At 37.8% G+C, this 19,551-nt stretch overlaps 1 protein-coding gene across 1 annotated transcript in view; it reads right to left on the reverse strand.

Annotated features, from left to right (window-relative positions):
• The window catches only part of BEGAIN (brain enriched guanylate kinase associated), a 142,321-nt gene extending 128,270 nt beyond the window's left edge, over positions 1–14,051 (reverse strand). The window contains 1 exon segment of the mRNA XM_030452498.1: positions 13,096–14,051. Coding sequence (XP_030308358.1) covers positions 13,096–14,051 — 956 coding nt within the window.
• Positions 14,052–19,551: the final 5,500 nt, after the last annotated feature.

Below are 19,551 nucleotides of genomic sequence, written 5' to 3' on the forward strand. Positions count from 1 at the left end.
CCACTTTTTTTCCCAGAGTTCTTTTGTTCTTTTTTTTTCTTTTCTTTTCTTTCTTTTTTCCTTTGAAATCTTGAGAGTTAAAGTGTTAAAATAAAACAGTAATATGGATGTCATGTTTCAAAGTCTGCTAGGTGAAAACAAGTGGAAATGCATTGCTGACTAAACAGTATTTATTTGAAGTACTGTAGACCCAAAGTGAACATGCAACACCCCATTGCACCATCTGTATAAAAATACAGAAAATATAAAAGGAAAAAGAGCTGTGCATATGTCTGCTAGATAGGGTATTTTTGGAAATATAGAAGACAACTGGAAAAGATTTGAATGGTGTACCTATCATCTGTGAAAGTAACAGATGACAATGGAAAGCAAGATAATCAAAAGGCAGATTTATTTCTGACAGTAGTAAGTTCTGCTGCATTTTTACTGGAGTTAATAGTATCCAGTAAATCCAGATACAGTAATTTAACTGTAAAAGTGCATTACAGAGATTTTCAGTGCTGTAGTTGGCATAGAAATGTAAGGTATTTTTAACTTTGAGCTATAAAAAGAAAGGGTAAATATAGCAAGTCTGTGACTGAATTAAGTCTGAACTGTACCATTCTCAGAGTTCAGAGAGGCTGAGTTCTGGGCTGTGGCTGGGAAAAACAGTACCTACTGCTAAAAGACTCAGGACAAACCTCTGACAAGAAAGTTAATTTTGCCACATTTTGGAATCATTCCTTGTAGATCAAAGTTTTGAGGGCTTTACAGTGTACTGACATTATAGATGTAACTGAGAATTCAAGATGCTGAAAGAAACAAGGCTCGATGAGGATAAGCATCATCAATCAAGGGCTGTGTTTAATTAGACCTAACATAAAGAAAGTAATGTCTAAATATATGGTATTTTGTGAATTATCTGGGAGAGTCTGAAAGCAACAAATTATATATGTGCTTGACAAACAGGATGCTAACAGCACCACAAGTTCAGCTCTGAGGGTGATGCTGCAGCAGACAACTAGGAAGGAAGAAAGACATTGTTATTTTAAGACTGAGTTCAGTTCATAAGCCTTGGGGGCCCAGAAACTTTGGTATCAGCAAATTAAGTAAAGCCCAAACAAGCAGAGGCAGAAGTAAAAACAAACAGCCACATACATGGGTGCTTAAGACAAAAGAAAATAGTAAAACGAGTAGTTGTGCCAGTCACCAAGAAGTGTCCTGTATTGTACTTGAAATATGGGTAGTCCTTAGGCTTAGGGAAGATCTGTTACATGGCAAGAAAGGGACAAAGATTTGAAACAATTGAGAAAGTGTCTGGTGATGACTGTTACCCATCATAGAAGCTCAGAAAGGACACAAGAGAAATGCCACTACTACCCAACTATCCTGCCATTGGTGTGTCTGGGAAAAATCCTATTGTGCCAGCGCAGAGGTCCAAAGATCTGGGTGGCTTAATACCCAAAAGGTGGATGGGGGAAATAGCTGAGTAACTGAACAGTTGCTGAAGAAAAAAGGACTTGATTTAAATTTTTTTGTTACAGGTGGCCCAGCTGAAATTATACAAGTGCAAAGGAATAATTTCTTCAAGGTGAGAAATAGGTAGCACACATGGGGTTACTAGGTTCATAGATTCAGATGTCCTTATAAGACCTATAAAAAAAGTGTTACAGATATTTTTTTTGCACATCCAACACCTTTCTGGGAAAATGCTGTTGTATATGATATTCAAGAAATCTCCCTAGAAAATACATTTATTCCATCACTAGACATCATTCCTGGATATGGAAGAAAAAGGAGTTAAAATAGAATATAAGCCACTTTAGGAAGAACCAGACTTAATGTTCTGAATCAAGAAGTTTACTGATTTGCAGAATTTTTCCTTAAAAAAACCAAAGCAAACTAGAAGCTCATAATTTCCTAGTTTCTTCTTCCTCTTCTTCCTTTTTTTCTGAGGGGGACATACACATGCTTTGGAGAGGTTCATTAGCTATATTGAGTATGATATAACAAAGAGGTATTAGTGTCACAATTCTCTGTCAACCTATCTGCTCTGGTAAAAAAAAAAAACAACGTGGAAACATTTAATTCTTTTCACAATTCTAAATTATCTAATTTAGTTGCTAATAGAAGGACCTTGGAGTGACACTAGCACAAAATTACTCATTGAAAAAGGGTACTCTTTTCAAACAATTTTAAGAAACTGAGTAGTTAAATACACAGTAGCCTGTATATTGAGTTATTATGACAATATGCACAAGCCCCAGTTGCCACCTGGTGCCTCAAGAAATTTTACCCCATGCTCCCACCAACCTAAAATAGTACATTCACCTATAAGCATCATGCATACCTTTACCTTGATGACCTGATTGCTCACAATGTTCTTAAAGTTTTCCTGTCATATATATATATTACATGACACTCTAGAACTAACCGTATTTTACTTTTCTATCTGGTACTTCAGGAAAAAAACATCACGTTTTCAGTAACAGGCTACATCTTAAAACTTTTTAACAAAAGCCAAAACAAGGCATAAACACTTCAGAATAGGAAGAACAAAACCACTCCTAAGCAGCACAGATCAAGTACTTTGGCTTTATAGTTGGAAAGCACTAAATATATGTTAGCATAGTATATGCTAACTCAGATTATACAAATAAAGGAATTAATTGATCATTCTATGAAGAAATTCCTTCAGCTTTTTAAAGGATGTTATTGAAACACATCCAGTTTTTGAAAGGACCTTGAAGCATCACACAAAACTTATTTTTATTTTACAGCTGAGAAACTGAGAAAAGATGTGCCTTTATATGAAGTGACACAATAAATCAGCAGAGGCAACTGTAAGAAAAGCCAGCATTAGTCCCTCCCTTGCTTTGACCATTTCAGGAAAGCTTTTATCTGCCTCAGAAGGTTCCATATTTCCCAAATTTAGTAACAGTAATAACAGGTATATCTCATGCATAGAAGTAAACTCTATAAATCTTTGTCCTATTTTACCTAAACTTTGCAGTAATGCTTATCTGGAAAACAGTTGGTAAACAAAACAAGAATCATCACTGTAACATCTGTGGTGCTAACAATTGTTGTTCAATAGAAAGGAAGGGCTTAAATTACTTTAGTCAAGTGTTCCTGACATATTGCAGCAGTACACATACATCTTTGTGTAATTCCATTATAGCTTAGGCAACACATGCTAATATTTATTATAGCTCTTAGATTTTAAAGTTGTAAGAAATTCAAGAAATTCAAGGTATAGATATGTAGTACCAAAATAACTGAGTTACCAGAAGAGCTACCTGTGATTTTACCTCTGATGATAGAAGTCCAATATGAGTGGAAAATACTTTATCCCTAGTTGTCATGATATTAAGATGATTATTATGTTATTAAATAGTGACTCACCTGTAGTGACATGAGGCAACCAGGTGCCACTAATTACCAGGTAGTGGGCATGAGCTTGTGTTAAGCCCACCTGTGCCTGATTAGGGAGGGCCCCCACTGCACATGAGGAGGACCAGGGGGCCAATAAAAGGTGAGGCTCAAACTCGCAAGCTCAGCTCACTCTTGAGCAAGCCAGGAGAGAGGTTAGTCACTTCTGGAGCAATAGCATGGATACAGGCTAGTCAACCCTGAGGGTTATAGGCTCAGAACACTCTTTGTGAGTCTCTGCTGGAACACCTGGTTGGACCTTGGAGCGTAATACCCTAAGAGAGGTTTGTCTTGCAACACTCATCCAGATGGGTTCATTTGTTTCTTCCTTGCCAAAGAGCTAGAGAGGTTATGCAATGAATAAGTGAAAGCCTAAACTTTCTTCTTGGCACTCTTCTCTTTGTGACTAACATTTTCAAAAATCGGGGGGAGTATTTCCTTCAAGGAAGTAAGGCACACTTGAGATGTGAATGAATATGAGAAAAGCAGGAAACCAACTGCAGCTGTCAATACACAATTTATAGAGCTGTAACACTGCTGTGGTAATACCAGACAGAGGCAGAAAAATGTACAAAAAAGGTTTCTGCAGACCTGAGCTTGGAAATGAAGCAGTTACCTATGTTAGTACCCAGCATTTGTTCTGAAGGCATGGTATTTGAAGTACAAAGCCTGTTTCCTTCCCAGATTGCTTGCTGCAATGTCAGCTCCTACACTGCAATATGGGTGTGAGGAAGGGACAAAAGAGCTGCCAGTAGCTTGTGAGGGGAACAGTCTTACTTATTTCTGCCCTCGCCTACTTCCAACATAAATAAACAGATAAATAACAATTCGCCAACAACTTCCCTCCTGCTGTAGGGGAATGTTTCATATTTTGTTGCAATAATTAACAGTCTTTTTGTTATTTTCGACCACCATATGTTTCTTTCCTGCTCTCTATTTGCAGCTTCTCAGTCCAGCTCTCAGTTTTGCAGCATGGGGATTTGAACATCAGATTAGTTTGGGAAGGTGAGTAGAGCAAGGGGAAGGTGAGAAAGGGGGGCTTATGCATTTACACCTTGCCACTGGAAAGAGAACTCAGATCTTCATAAGGTCTACTGTAGCTACCAGTGAAGTAAAAAGCCATTAATTTTTAACTGGGGACCTAGTGGCTCCACAGAAGAGCCAAACTAATTTTGTTTTAATTATTTATTGTGTTCCAATTCTCATTACTGTTTCTGGTTTAATTGTATTTTTAATTAACTGCATTGATTGTAATGGACTGTACACTTCCCTCATGTAACTTTGCTGACTGGTTTAGTCTCCATTTTGGTTTCCTACAAAATCAAAAAAAGCAGCAAGAGGAACCATCAAAATACTGAAAGTGGAGAAGATGGCCATATCCAAGGCAAATGAAGGGTCTTTTCTGTATTTTTCTGCTTAATATGGGAACTCATGGAGACAGTTTTATCAATGTTTGGCTGCCAATTCATTACTCCATTTAAATTCTGTATGATGAGCATGTAACCCTGGCTTTATATGGTTAGCAATATGGTGCTTATTTCTTTCCTGTGATAGCCTGCTGTGTACTAGGCAATATTTTATCTTCTACTGATGTTTGGGGATTGTCTCTGCTGGAGTGGCAGGACATGAGTGTCTGGCACAGCACTGCCTCCATCCTTGCTGTGTTTTCCCACTGGGATCCATCAGGGGAGGGCCTGGCAGCCAAGGGACAGGGTAGGGCTGGGCCATGGTCCTGTTTGTGTACCTGGTTTGATGAGGCCCATTGCCATGCAGGGCAGGGCCACAGAACATTGGCATCCACCCTTGATGGGGCAGGAACTGATGGCTCTTGGGGGCTGATGTGGGATCCTGGGCTGTGGCCAGGGTGGGGGTTGCCTCATGTGGTCAGGACCATTAAGGTCTGCTGGTGCCTTCCCACCCCTGATGCTCACAGCAGCTGTTGCTGTTTTGTTGCATGGGGCTGGCTCACAGGCAGTCCAGGTTTTCTTGTTACAAGACTGATATCATTCAGGTCTGAGTCTCCAAAAATAGGATGTGTCTGGTCCTTTCTGTGAGCTTGCAGTACCGCCCAGCATAGCAAGTGGTGTGAAGGACTGGCTGGCTGCCGTAGAAACAAGTGGTTATGAACCAGTTTTTGAATCCTCAATAGCTGCTCATTTTAAACATGCTCACACAGCAGGGTTTTGTTACTACAGTTATCTAGAGAATAGATGTTCTTTGGGGGAAGTATCTCTTTATTGTCAAGTGAACAAGTGTTGCTGTACGAACAGGCACAGTATTTATTCCTCATTCCCTCATTTAAAATGCTCTCTCTAACCAAGCAGAGAGCAGGAGGCAGAGAGTGCCATATCACTGATCATTCTTGCCTAACTAACATCAAATATTAATACAAACAGCTCATAAGCTTGACAGATACAGATGTGCATTTGAATAATTTCAGTTTATCTTTGCAAGTAATGAATTCACTGTCAGAAATTGAGAGCTGCTGGCCAATAGTGGCATAACAGAAGGTTTTGGAGACTATAGCCTGTGACCCATCTATTCAGCAGTAGGTACTTCAATGCTTCTGTATCCATCTCCCTAGAGTTTTTTTCACCATTAAGCTCCCAAAAAGTTCTGGAATATCCTTTTGGTAGTGAAAAAGGAAACACATTTAGTCATAGATACAATGCTGCTTTCAAGGGTAGGAAACACAGTGAGGTGTTTAAGTAGCTTCTCTCCAGTCTAGGTAACAAATAATATTTCTACAATATACAACAAAACACTTGGCAGACTTCCACCAATGATGATTTTCAGAAATGGGAAAGCTTCTTATAAATTTGGTAAGTGCCTGTTTTTGCCTGGGAGTCATCATTTTGGAAATTTCACAAGCATCCTCTCAAGAGTATTACACAAGGGTATAAATGTGCTACTGTTGTTTCTGAATCAGAGAAATGAGTAGAATTGCATGTTTCATCTAGGACTGTAGACAGACAGCAAAGGTATCTCGAAGCAAATGCATCCAGTTGCTAACATCAGATAGTATTTGTCCCCCTGAGAACTTGGTAATATCAAATAGTATTTGTCCCCCGGAGAACTGACTCACAACTGAATATTATGAACTATCCTCTCAGTAAGATTTTCCAGTCAGTTTTGCATCTACCTTTTAATAATTTTCCTCATGTTTTCCTGGCTTGCTTATGAGAACATCATGGGAGACTTTCAAAGCCAAGATTTATGGCATCTGCTCCTTCTCTCTTGTCCCCAAGATATGTTTTCCTGTCATCCTGGCACTGAAGAAGGTCAAATTTAAGCCCCTTTGTAGAGAGGGAGTAATTGAAACAAACGTCTGAACTAGACTGTGAAAATGCAATTTTTTTAGAGCTTTATAAAAAGGGATTTTATAAATATAAAACAACTTCCAAAATTGGGTCCTGATTCTTCTTATATGAGGTCAAACCTAGCAGTTCTGAGACATGAGTCATTGTGTTGGGGCAGATAGACTTCATTTCTGAGGCCCACATTTAGTATAAAGACCTCCAAACTATCCTGTAAATCATAAAAGTTTCTGCTCTGGAAATTTATAGGTCTTGAAGTTTCTGATGTGAGACTAAAACACATGGGGCACCAAGACATACAGAGAGAACAAAATATTTCCAGTGTTGCTTTGGCAGAGAAATGCAATATTGTTTTCCTTTTTTTTTTTTTTTACCCCCAAAATGCATGCTATGCTACGTTCATATTAAAAACTGAATTATTACTTTACTCAGGTTAGGTGCTAGAGCATGGTAGGGAGGGAAGCAAGCTTACATCTGTGTTTCTATTTATTGCATGCAGTGGGTCAGTGGGCAGGAAGTAAATAGAACCAACAATCTGAGAATGTGTCAAGCAATAATACAAATCACAAGAGAAAAGTAAGTCAGAGCAACCTCTGGCTCTGTGCAATGCCTTGCACTTGGATCCTCTTTTGGTAGAATTCAGTTTTTCAATATGTTGACTAGACAAAGTGTTTGTTTTAATTATTGCAGATGTCTGTGGACAAGAGTTACTGCATACTGATCTCTCTTGCTTCTGTGATATACCAATGCTGTGCTATGGCAAGAAAAAAAAAGTTAAATTCCTAAACATGTCAAACACAGGCTGCTGACAGAAGGAAGAATTGAAAAATTAGTTGAAACACATTTAAAATCCTTTGTCATAAATTAAACAAAGGCTTTTTGATCAAACCTGGGCCAGAGAAGAAAGAGCTATTGGTCTTTTCTAACTCTTGCTCTTTTGCCTTCCCTTGTCTGACTCTGCACTTTTCAGGCATCTCTGCTGAGGGTAATTGTGATAAGCCTGTTGCAGCCTCCATTACTCTGAAAGTGCCATTTCTTTCTAATGGCACCCAAAGAGAAAGAGTGCAATTGAGTAATTTTCAAACTCAAAGGCAGGGGAAACGTCATGTTGACAAAAATCACTGGGAAAGGAACACTAAACATTTTTGATTGTAAGGGTTGCTTTCCTGTGGCTGGTGCCAAGAGATACTGAAATCAATGTGAACTGTGTGCACTCAGCTTTTTTGTGCGACTGAGCAGCTGCCCCTCTGAAGGCAAATAGTGACTGGAAGAAGGTTTTGTGTTCTGGTTGGAGCCTTAATTCATCATAATAATGACTGGTCCTTTATCCAAACATCTCCCTCTGGACCTAATTTTTTATTAGCTGCTCCCCTTCTTCTCTGAAAATGGGGAGGGGGGTGGGGAGAGGGCAGGAGAAGGGCATGCAGAGATGGAGGACAGACCAAGTACAAACCCCAATTGCAAAAATTACAGGCTTTTCAGTGAGATACTTCATTGAAAACATTGTTTTTATTGTCAAGCAGCTCAGATTGTCTTTGTTTTATCCTCTCTTGAATAAATAGCTTACTCTTTTGAGCACTGGCATGTAGATGTCTATGCTCTGTAAAGAAGATTTTGATTTAATTTGTATTTTATGAGCTGAGAAGCTGTAAATGACCATATGCATCATCTTGGGAACAGTGTAGCTTTATGCACTGTGTTCAACTAGACGAAGGATCCATTAGTGACCCAATGGAGGTGTTTTAGAGCAGGCAAGGAGAACTCTCTAAACACCATCTGCTCATACTGTTGCTTGTAAAACGATGTCACATCTGCTACTCAAAAAACATTATGTTGATCTCTCTCACAGTACACAGTTGCTGCTTTCTTCTTTGCAGTGGAAAAAAGAAGTTAACATATTATTGGAATAAGAGGTGTTAACTATGGATGAAATTACACATGACCTTCATGGCTTCCCATATGTTGTGATTGCACCATAAATGTCACAAAACCAAACAAATAAATAAAAGGAGAGAATTCAGCAGTCTCTATTTACCTGATGAAGCTGGTTAGTCTTTGCAGCCCTCCCTCTTGCCCCAGCTTGGCTATCATTGCTAAGATTGATACTACTTTGTGCTTCAAACCTAACACAACTAACTTCTCAGACATTGTGGAGATACTTAAGACAGCCTGATCAATGGAAAAGGAAGTTTGTCTTTGATTTCAGATGGAATGGTGGTCAGAAAGCACTACCGTTTCTTTCAGGGATCAGATTTTATAGTTTAGAGTACTTGTCTACCCAACACCTGTGAAGCATTATGAAACTTGTTTACCTACCTTGGAAGCTTCAAATGTACACATCAGTACACACTTGTAATACCATTACTGCACCCAGAGTAGCAATTTCTTAATCATGGTGTACAGAATAAAAAAACTTGCCAGTGGAGGGAGTATGATGATACAGTAAGAATCATTGAAAGTATTGAGAAACTGCAGTCCCAGTTGACTAAATATGTAAGACTTTGTGACAGACTTCTGTCTCCTTCCATCTTGAGGGCTATAGAAATTAAACACCTTAGAGAATTAATACATTGTTTTCAGATACTTTTAGTAAGGCTACAGAATGGAATTGAATTGCTTATATGGAGCAAAGGTTCAGAACTTTAGACTAAATCACACAGGAGGCAGTATGACTGCATCAGTGACCCTCCAGGTGCCTTTTCCTGACAGGTGGCTGGGAGCATCAGTCTGATCTTGGTGATGGGACTCCTGCAATTCATTTAGGAATTAAGGACAGATGGAGATGTGAAACAGAGATGCTATTAGCTTGGTAGCTGCTAGGTAGTAGGAGAAACCCCGAAGCTGGTGCCAAACCAGACTGAAAAGCCTCATGCAGTTAGGATGTCTAAGCAATAAGCAGTTAGTTTTGGCTCTGCTTTCATCGGTGCAGCTTTGCATGGATGCAGCTAAATTATTCTCTTATTCTCCATAAACATGGTTAGTTCCTATTGGAGCACTGCCATGTTTCAGCCCTTTCACCAACTGCCTGATTGAGGCATCTTTTATATCACCTAAAGTCTTCCAAAATGCTTTCTGGAAGTGCCATTATTCTAAACCAGGCTCATTTTTTTATGCCATCCTCTGCACTAAATTGGAACATTGTATTGCTAGCAACTCAGAGGGGATATTGGAGCTTACCAAGTCATTTGTCTTGATCAGGCTTGACCTTGATTATTCTGTGTGGGGAGATAATGTGAGCCTTAGGTGACAAGTGCACAGTTCTTAGAATATGTATGCATGTAGTTGCAATGCATATAGCTGCAATGATAATGTCAAAAATTGAATGCTTCTAAGACCCTTGCACACACAATGCTTACTACTAGTATTTTCTCATAGGATGGAACGATAAAGCTTTTCTAAGAAAGAATTAGGTCTGCTTTTCTGTGATTAGAAAAAAACAATGTATAATCTTGTCCTATGTGGTCCCCTGTGCAGGAAAAAGTAGATACATAAAGACAAGCTCTAGTTGGAGAGCTGATCCTCATTCATGTATGATTAAAAGTAACTGAAAGGTAATATTCAGGTTGATTCAAATTTCAAGACAGTGCAGGCTTATTCAGGTCTGAAGACAGACTCCTATGTGATTGTTTAAGAACTACATTTTTATCCATGGTTTCCTTCTGGAACTCTAGCAGTGGTATCCAGAGCTTTCCTGAAGTCATTAGTTACTTGGGTCAAATGTATTGAAGGTGAAATGTGTATTAAAATATACAGACTAGTCTCCTCTTATGCCTGTCTTTCTTTGGACATACCCTGGATTTGAGGAAAATATACTTTGTTTGAACCAATCCACACTTCTCCCTGTATTGATGTGTCCTTTGACAGACTGACAACTATGCCTTATCAGTTCTGAGAAACTTTTCATCGTGTACAACCCTTTTCAGATTTTTGCTGCAAATTTTAAGTCTATTGAACTGTTCATTTCCTTTTAACCTGGAAGTACGATACAGTCTTGAGTTGTGCACCCTCCTCTACACTAATGTGGATTCAGAGGCTTACTTTCATCTAGCTAAATTGTTTTTCTTCCCTGCTACTCCAAATTTAAATTAATGCACAGACATGAGAAATAATTTTCATCCCGCTAGTTGGTTTGCTAAAATATTTAGACCATAGCAATGTTATGTCCATTGTATTTGGTAATTGCTTTCTACCTATCAGAAATCATTTAATGTCAGTTAATAATGGAGCATTATTTTTGATACTTTTAGCTGTCTGAAAATTTCTCTGCATCGACTTACAGTGAAGGTGGTTTCCTTGTGAGATTTCATTTCAGTGGCAGCTCTTTGAAAACCGACATATGCTTGCTGCAGAAATGTACCTGAACATTTTGACCAGTTCTCAGAAGTCTGAAAGTTCAAAATCCCTTTAGTGGGTCTTGATCCAATATAGACACATCAAATGCAGTACAGACACCATTGTGGACACCTCAGAGGTCTTCAGACAACATAACAGACAGGAGGCAATGTCACATCATTCCTCTTCTGTCACATTTTTTTATTAGGTGCAGCTATTTCTTAACCTCAAACTTTCAAGCATGTTCTTTCATGCTCTTCAGGATGTGTGTTGTTATACCTCTAACTATCCTGTTTTTATATCTAAATCTATTTAACAAGATCCATTTCTTTCCCTCAAAGATTATCTTCTGCATATGAATAATATCTTGGCAACTAAAATATGACAGTTTTAGGCAATGTTCTATACACTTATTCAAATTAACATTACATAACTAAGTACTTTTAAAGTATCTTTACAATAATGGCACCCAAGACTGAAAGGTTATTCTTTTGCTTCTTATTAGGCATGCTTCAGGTGATGACTTGCATTCAATAAAGTGCATTAAGTAAAAATTTTTGCATGTAGGAGACATGAATCTGTAGATGTGGCTGAACATGTTTTGCACTTTTTTTTTTCTCTGCCACTCCTTTCTTTTCTCATGTTGAGCTCTGCGGGCTGGATATTGCTGGTGGAGGTAAAATTCTTGGTAAATACCATGTTTCATTTAAATGACTAGATTCAGAGCAGGCTGATGCTTAAATTGGAGTAGACTGATGCCTGCATTAACTGAGTGGAATTATAGAGCACTCAGGAGTATTTAGTCAGTTAGTACTTGATTGGTTGGATGTTCCAGTCTGTACAGTCTGAACAAGTCCACTGGAAAAGATGCTCTGACAGATGGCTAATTGAAAATTGAAAAAAGCATATCCTGCCATGGACTCGAGTTGGAGCCTCCTGACCTCTCTGCAGAACAGCTCCCGTTGTGAAGCTGTGACACTGTGCATATTCTCTTTGTTTCATCATCTTTCATCTCTTCTTCCTCCAGCCATCTTTGATAGATGACAATTAAAACATCCAAGGACATCCTCTAAAATCCTAAGATTGGACTGCTGAAGATTGCATGAAATTCTTAACACTGGGATGTTCTCCCATTTGCTGCAATTGTCTGTGAAAACAGACAGCCTTTTGTTTCTTGGTTTTCAAAATGGAATAGATATTTAAAAGAATAATGCTGCTGTAGCAGTTCCCATTTTATCAACGCCTGTGTATGTGTGTATATTCTCTAGCAACAGTTCCTGGACCTTTATTGTTTTAGTAGGATTGTAACTGCTGCCCTGAAGACATCGTAACATAATGTATCTGTTCAAGGTTTGGCAGCTCAGGATTTCTGACAATGCCATGCAAGCATGGAACAACAATTTCCCTTTGCCCTCCTCCATAAGTGTACACAACGCTTACTCAACCAAGCAAAGAATTGCATAAGAAAAAAAGTGAAAATATGCAAACTTATGTCCAGGCCATAGGAGAAAGCTTCAGCCTTTTTTTTTTTTTTTTTTTTTTCCTTTTTCAGAAAAATTAGGAAAGAAATTGCCAATCTAGTTGCATTAACTCAAGACACAGCAACATTTTCAAGGTGTCAGAGCTCTCACTAGTACTTGATCACACTCACTGAGCATACCTAAGCAAATTCTAAGCTCCTGAGCTTGACTGCCTGAGTAGTCTGTCACAGTACTTTCATCCTTTTCTGAAGGTGCCTTGACTGCTCACATCGAGCTGACCTGGTTACATACACATTTCATTGCAGTGCAAGAATATGTTTCTTGTTTGATCTCATGAAGTTTTTCCCTGAGACACCAGGGAAAGGACTAGGGAATTGTATCTTGTTTTTCCTTCCTCCCACACCTCCTAGGGCTAGTTTCTTCAGCTACTAAAAATAAACCCTCTATTTTTATTCCACCCTGGAGGAAAGTTTGTGTACACATTAAGAGCCCACCCCGGAAGACAGAAGCACATCATAAATAGTCACGATAATGCACAAGTACTTGTCACATACCACACAAAGAAGTGATTTGAAAAAGAGCTCACCATGCTTGTACTTCTAGGCAGAGACGCAGATTTTGTGGCTGGCATTTTTTTGCTTTGAGAAATCATAATTTCTACAGGCAAGCCAGTTCTTGTTCTGCATGAGGCACCGTTATCAAGTGGCCTGAGAGAGGGATTTGTATCCAGGGACAAGGATTTCTCTAATTTGCGTGTTCTTGCTCCAGACACAATGTCGTTATTTCTCAGACTCTCTAAGTCTACTTCTTCAGGGGTTTTCCCATCTAGAATGTTCTTTTTCCAGCTTTCAGGAGACTTTCTCTTAATATGCAAATCATCTAGGCTTCTTACACTGAATGGAAAGGTGTTTTTCAGTTTAGCAGCTCTGTATGCCCTTAGGCTCATGGGATCAAGCACTCTGAAAGTAACTTCATTAATAAATTGAGAGAATTTGAGTTTCGCTTCAATTTTTTCTTCCACGATAGACAATGAACTTGATGATCCTTGACTCACCAAGCTCAAATCAGATGCGGAGGAACTGCTTTTCTTCTGACTCTTCTGTTTCTGGAGCTTTTGGCTTGTGTTTCCTACTTCTGCTGGATATAGAGAAGAGTGTTCCATTCCATGGGCTTTTTCACCCCCTTTCTGGCAGTGCTTTAATCGATTGGTTCGATAACCTTCATCCTTATTTTTGCTTTTAACAAAGCTTTTAGCTTCTGACCTTGTGCTACCCTGTAAGTCAAAGCTGTCCTCACTTGAGCTGCAGCGTTTTGGGTAACTGTTCATTTTCAAATCTCCAGAGGGTTTCCTCTTTGCATTAGTTCCTACTTCTGGTCCACATGTGGCAGTGGATGTATTGCATATTCTTTCTTCAGTCAGCCTGCCAACCCCCTCTTGCTTTGCTAGTCTTCCAGGCACAGCACCCTCTGGCTTAGCAGAGGAAATGGGGCCCTTTGACTGTGATTCCATTTATTTCTGTGCCTGTATATCAGCTGGCATCAGCAAAAACAGCATTCCCATAAATCCTTCTCTATCTTGCAAGACAACAGGCATGACTTTGAAAGATGTAACGGTGCAGCTACCACATGTTATTCCATATGCATCCCAAATTATGCATAGGTTTCATAATTGGATCAATAGCAGATTTTCATCATTTTAATTAGCCATACAATTTAATAGAATCTATAGGACATGCAAATTTTCCACAGTATTGAGTGTTCAGTGGATGAGCATGGGTTTTCATTGATTTAAAGCAGCATATGATATATTCCTGTCCGTTGAACTGGAAACCAACTACCATGATGTAGATCAATTCTCACTAAGTAAAGATGGTTCTGTGTCAGGGCTTTTTGAAATCCGATAGCAGAGAAGGTCATGCTGTATTGTCCTAATTCTACCAGTGTTTGCTATTCTATTAGAAAGCTCAGTGACAGATCTGCTGAACCCAGAAAAGAAAAATGAGAATGTGAATGTAACTTTCTACTTGAGTGTTCTTGCCATAATTTTTATTCTAAAGTAATTTTCAAACGTTCGAATCCAAAGCAAGGTGGAAAGTTTCAGCATTGTAAATGAGTCTGAAGTAATAATTATGGGTTCTTCTGTTGTCTTGCATGTGAAGCTTTTCTCATTCTATAATGTTTTATAGGCAGGCAAGTCTGAGCTATGAACTAGAGATTTTCTATTTTTGCTTTGTATAGATGGAAACTTAAAGATTAGTTTAAATGAGTTCTGACTTCATAATCAGCATGACAGTTTGGAGAATTCCCGTGATGTGCCACCATAGGAATTGACCAGACATGGAACTGACTGATAAGCTGAGGTGTGTTTTTTCACATCTCCTTACTTCAGCATAAGGATGAAAGCAAGTAGCTTAAACCTTTTTTTCTAGTGGGAACCAGTCTGCTTACATCACTGTTAGTGCCACCACCATGGCTTTTTGACTGATGAAATGCAGCAGGGAGAGAAAGGAAAGACAACTGAATTACAAACAGAAACCTGAGTTATCTGCCTTAAACCCTGGGGCAGGGACACATGACGAGTCCTAGGAGGGATTGAGGAGTAGGAGAAAGAGACAAGAAAGGGGAAAAGTGTTAGTGAAGAGTTCATTTAAAAGTATCATACACAGCTGACAGCTTGGATTGAAATGTAGTAACATGAGCTTCTGAAGTGGACATGGTATTTAGGTTCCTCGTTACAAGTCACTTCGCCCACTGCACAGAATATACTGTCTCCATGCTGGTAATTCCAGAACTCGTTTGGATCATGGTTCATAAAAGCTGCTGACGTGTTGCAAATCTCTCAAATTAACATAGTAAGTGCATTAATTTTGCAAATAACAGCAGGACAAGAAGATCCTTTTAACACATCAAAAATCAATTGCTTTTACTAGAATTACTTTCTGAAATGCTTCTATTCTTTTCTATGGGACTGTGCCATTGCACTGCATGTTACGAACATTACCTTGATCACAGAGACAGTGTAGCTTAGAATGCATAAATCCTATTCCCACTGTCTTGTTTGAGATGAATTTATTTCTCTCTCACATGAATGGGAATTGTGACAGTTTAAAGGGCTAGTGTCTGCTCTCTGGTTTCAACACAAAGATTTTCATGGCATTTTCAATGTAATCAGGGAAAAATACAGCACTACATCCTTCTTGTAAAGTCAGAATTTAGGGCTCTTTTTCATTATGTCTTAACAGATTTCTGCAAATTTATCATTACTCATTGAAGCAACCAGAAGTCCCTTAAGAGGTAGGGTCTATGCTAAGGCACCTCAGGTCTTTTGCCTTCCAGGATTCATTAGGACAGGGCAGTATGTGAGTTCTGCAGTTTTAATGGACTTATTAATATGTCTGTTTAAGAAACAGAATGACCCTCATTCTAGAGCCAGAATCTGTAATGGCTTATACATATTTGGAAAAGAGCTTTTTTATTCATGAAGGATTGGGTTCACTTGTGCACAAACAATGCTATGTTAACTGCAAGCACAAGTTCAACAACTATCCATTGCATATGGGCATATTTTAAGGTGTGAATTTGATGGAAGTCTGTGGTATGGCCGAAAAAAAAATGCCTCATATAACTCTCTTCTACTGTCAGGAATGAGCACATTTGGTCTGAAATATATTATTTGTACAGCTGTCAAATATAAATTATCAGATTGTAGGTTATAGATAGCCTAGGTAAGTTTTATAAAACTTGTTCTTTTATGCTCCTTATATTGCTGCTGCTCTTTCTTCAGATAATCTCTGCCTAATGACTTTAGACATGTCAAAATATTAAGAATTAAATGAAGCCATAGCTGCAAAATGACAAATAAGCCTTTCTACCTGAATGATATAGATCATTTCACGTAATTCCCTCTAAATCTTGATCGGAATATATATTATCAAACTTTAGAGTAGCAACAACTATTCAGTGGACTGTGTTAAATAAAGTCATTAAAATATTCTCTAGAGACTACCTGAATCACAGAAATTCTTTCCACTAGTCGCATATAAAAATAGAGAAGCTGAATATTAAACCAATGTACCTAATAATCTGGATTTTTGAGACTTTGGACTTTTATGATTTGAAGTTTATTATTTATTTTCCATATTTTAGGTTACTAAATGCTTACAATGTTAAAATTATTTTGCCGTGTATATCTAAATCTCTCTGAAGGCATTGCTGATAAGAAGAATTTCTCATTCCAGTGCAAGTAGGTATGTCTGTGAATAGCAATGAATAGCTGCAGTACTCTGGGTTGTATTCTTGAAACAAATTCTCTCAGAGAGCTTGGTGAAATGGTTGTTTTCTAAGTTCTTCTAAAACTCTCATAGTAACATTAAAAAAATCTTAAGAGAAAAATGCTTTAGTCTTGCACTATTTTAGAACTGGTAGGAACAATTGATGGAATAATGCAATATAATAATAATAATACAGTATAACTGTTCTAATCAACTGAAAACCATCTGACCTAAGTGAAAGACTTGACTGTAAATAAGCTCTGCCTTCACCTTATTAGTGAACCTCTGGTGAACACATGCACTTTTTTCTGTAGTCACCATTAATTGTCTTTAAACTTTGGGAGAGGACTGCATTTTTCTATGCTTTGATACACAATCTTGCATAATGAGACCCTGATCAATACAGTGAAAATTCCAATTTGTAATTTTGTGTAGTGCAATGGCTGAGCTGCTCTATTCTATTTTAGTATAAGAATATAAACAGAACAAAACTTATCATTTCCTACTCAGCTGATTAATAAATCTGAAGCATTTTTAATGAATGATAGCTAAGATCAAAGCTTAAGTGGGACTTTCATAATGATTCAGTATTTCATTTGACAAGACAAGCATTCATGGACTTGTCTAGTAAACTTATTACTTAGGAAAACACATGAAGATTTTTCTAAAGGTTAATTTAGTCTTGTTTATATTCTGAATGTCATTTTACACATACATTATTAGAACCCTGCATATTTTGTATAAAAATGGAGCATAACAATTACCTCAAAATATGACAATGTAATGTAGCAGCTCTAGCCTACTTGTGGAAGATTTAAAACTGAAAGCTGAGTTTTGTGGGAATTAAAAAAATATTTTCATTCCCTCTTCCTTTTTAACTAACATCTCTGATTTTTATGCTTCAGGAGATTTTCAACTTTTGTTAATACTATCAAAAGCAAATAGAAGCTGTCTATGTAGCAGCAAAGCTGCAGTAGGTTGTTATGACAACTGGAAGTTTCTTTCTGTAGAGCTCAGGAAGATATGATCATTTTGGGGTCAAAGCAGACAGCATTCAACAGTGCTAGTACTAAGAAAGTGTGCTAAGTTTTTTTATATCTAATATTATGGTTCTTGGTACACTAACAAGGATGTGTTCAGCAGATAATGTACATTTTAAAAAGCAAAAAGCCCAAGGTTTTTCACATTTTGAGATTCACAAGAGAAAGGAAGGTTAATAATGATAAAAAAAGTGTAAATCTGCTTTTAAACAATATTGGTGTTTATTTTAGTTCCAATTAACATTGATTCCAAACTTTTTTGTAGCCAGTGAGGAGACTCCAGAATTTTGGATCAATAATTGCACTGTTCTATTCACTATTCTTGTTTCAGCAAAGGGATTTTGCATTGCAATGGAGTGTCTTTCCTAATACTAATTTTGTGGTCAGACCTCAGTCAGCCTTTCAGCTGCTCAGAAATACTGCCTAAGCACCAGAGCCTAAGCCTACAGATGCCTAAGTCCTTCAGCAGACAGTCCATTCTCAAAATAGCTATATCCTAACTCTTCTAGTATACATTCTTATTCAAACATATGCTTCCCTCCTGCCTTTAATGAATTTTTTATCATATCCTATCCCATAATCTTTGCACTCGTTGCAGTTCTTTTTGGAGTATTTTATGCAATGTTTCTGTTTTATAATTAAATTTATCCTTGTAAATAATGTTCTTCTATGTTTTTTCTTTTAGCATATGGTTGTTTGGTGTTTGTTTTATTTGTTGTATTTTGTTTTGGTTTGTTTTTTTTTCTGTAATGGTTGCCACATTGTTTTTGCTTTAAGGACAAGGTTATCTAGCCCAGTTTCTTCAGCAAGTCAGTGTTGGCTTGAAGTCTTCTCAGCATTGTTTTATTTAGTTACTCTCCAGAAATGGTATCACATTTCCAAATTAATGGGAATAATATCTATTGTTAGGATGCTAGGTGTTATACAGCAAAAATTCAATTTCATGAAGTATCATCTCCACCATCTTTTTCTTTTCATTTTTAGAGAACATAATTTCTAGTGGACTGCAGAACTGCCTGCAGTCATTTCACCTCACTAGTTTCTTCTTGTAAGTCTTCCAGTCTGCCATGCATGGTGGAGAGTGTCTGCATCCAATCTTGAATCTAAATCTAAAGGATATAAATTTCCCTAAATTATCTTTAAGCTACCTCTACTATGATGAGATAAACATTTGTCTTAAAACTATAGAGTGACAAACCACAATGTAACAAATTGTGACATCTTGCCAAAAAACACAAGCATGATTAATTTAATTTATAACTGTATACCAGATAGAGCTTTAAGCTGTGTAAAAAATGTTGAGCATTAGAAGAGAGATGCTTTTTAGCATAAGCCCTTCGCCATCCTGAAAAAGGAGTCATTGTTCTCTGAAAAATGCTACAGTTGCAGTAAAACTAGAGCCAGCCACCTATTCAGCATGCAAGCTATACTTACATCTTGAAGAATTAATTAAAAACTGAGGAAGAGAAACATGTCAGCACAAAATGATTTAATATACCAATTAAAAAATTATTTTTATGCCACTACAATGGAAGAAAAGACTCTTTCCATCCAGCACAGGTTCTTACTATATTCAGTATCATACTGTCAGAGTGCCTTCCATTATTGCAAGCAGTCAAATTAGTACCAGTTGTAAGCTGCTGACATGTTGTCAGCTCTCTAGCAGTAGAAAATTGCGCTGTGAACACGTGTTGCTCTG

Source organism: Calypte anna, chromosome 5A (genome assembly GCF_003957555.1).
Source record: "Calypte anna isolate BGI_N300 chromosome 5A, bCalAnn1_v1.p, whole genome shotgun sequence".
In the NCBI taxonomy this organism is placed as follows: domain Eukaryota; kingdom Metazoa; phylum Chordata; class Aves; order Apodiformes; family Trochilidae; genus Calypte; species Calypte anna.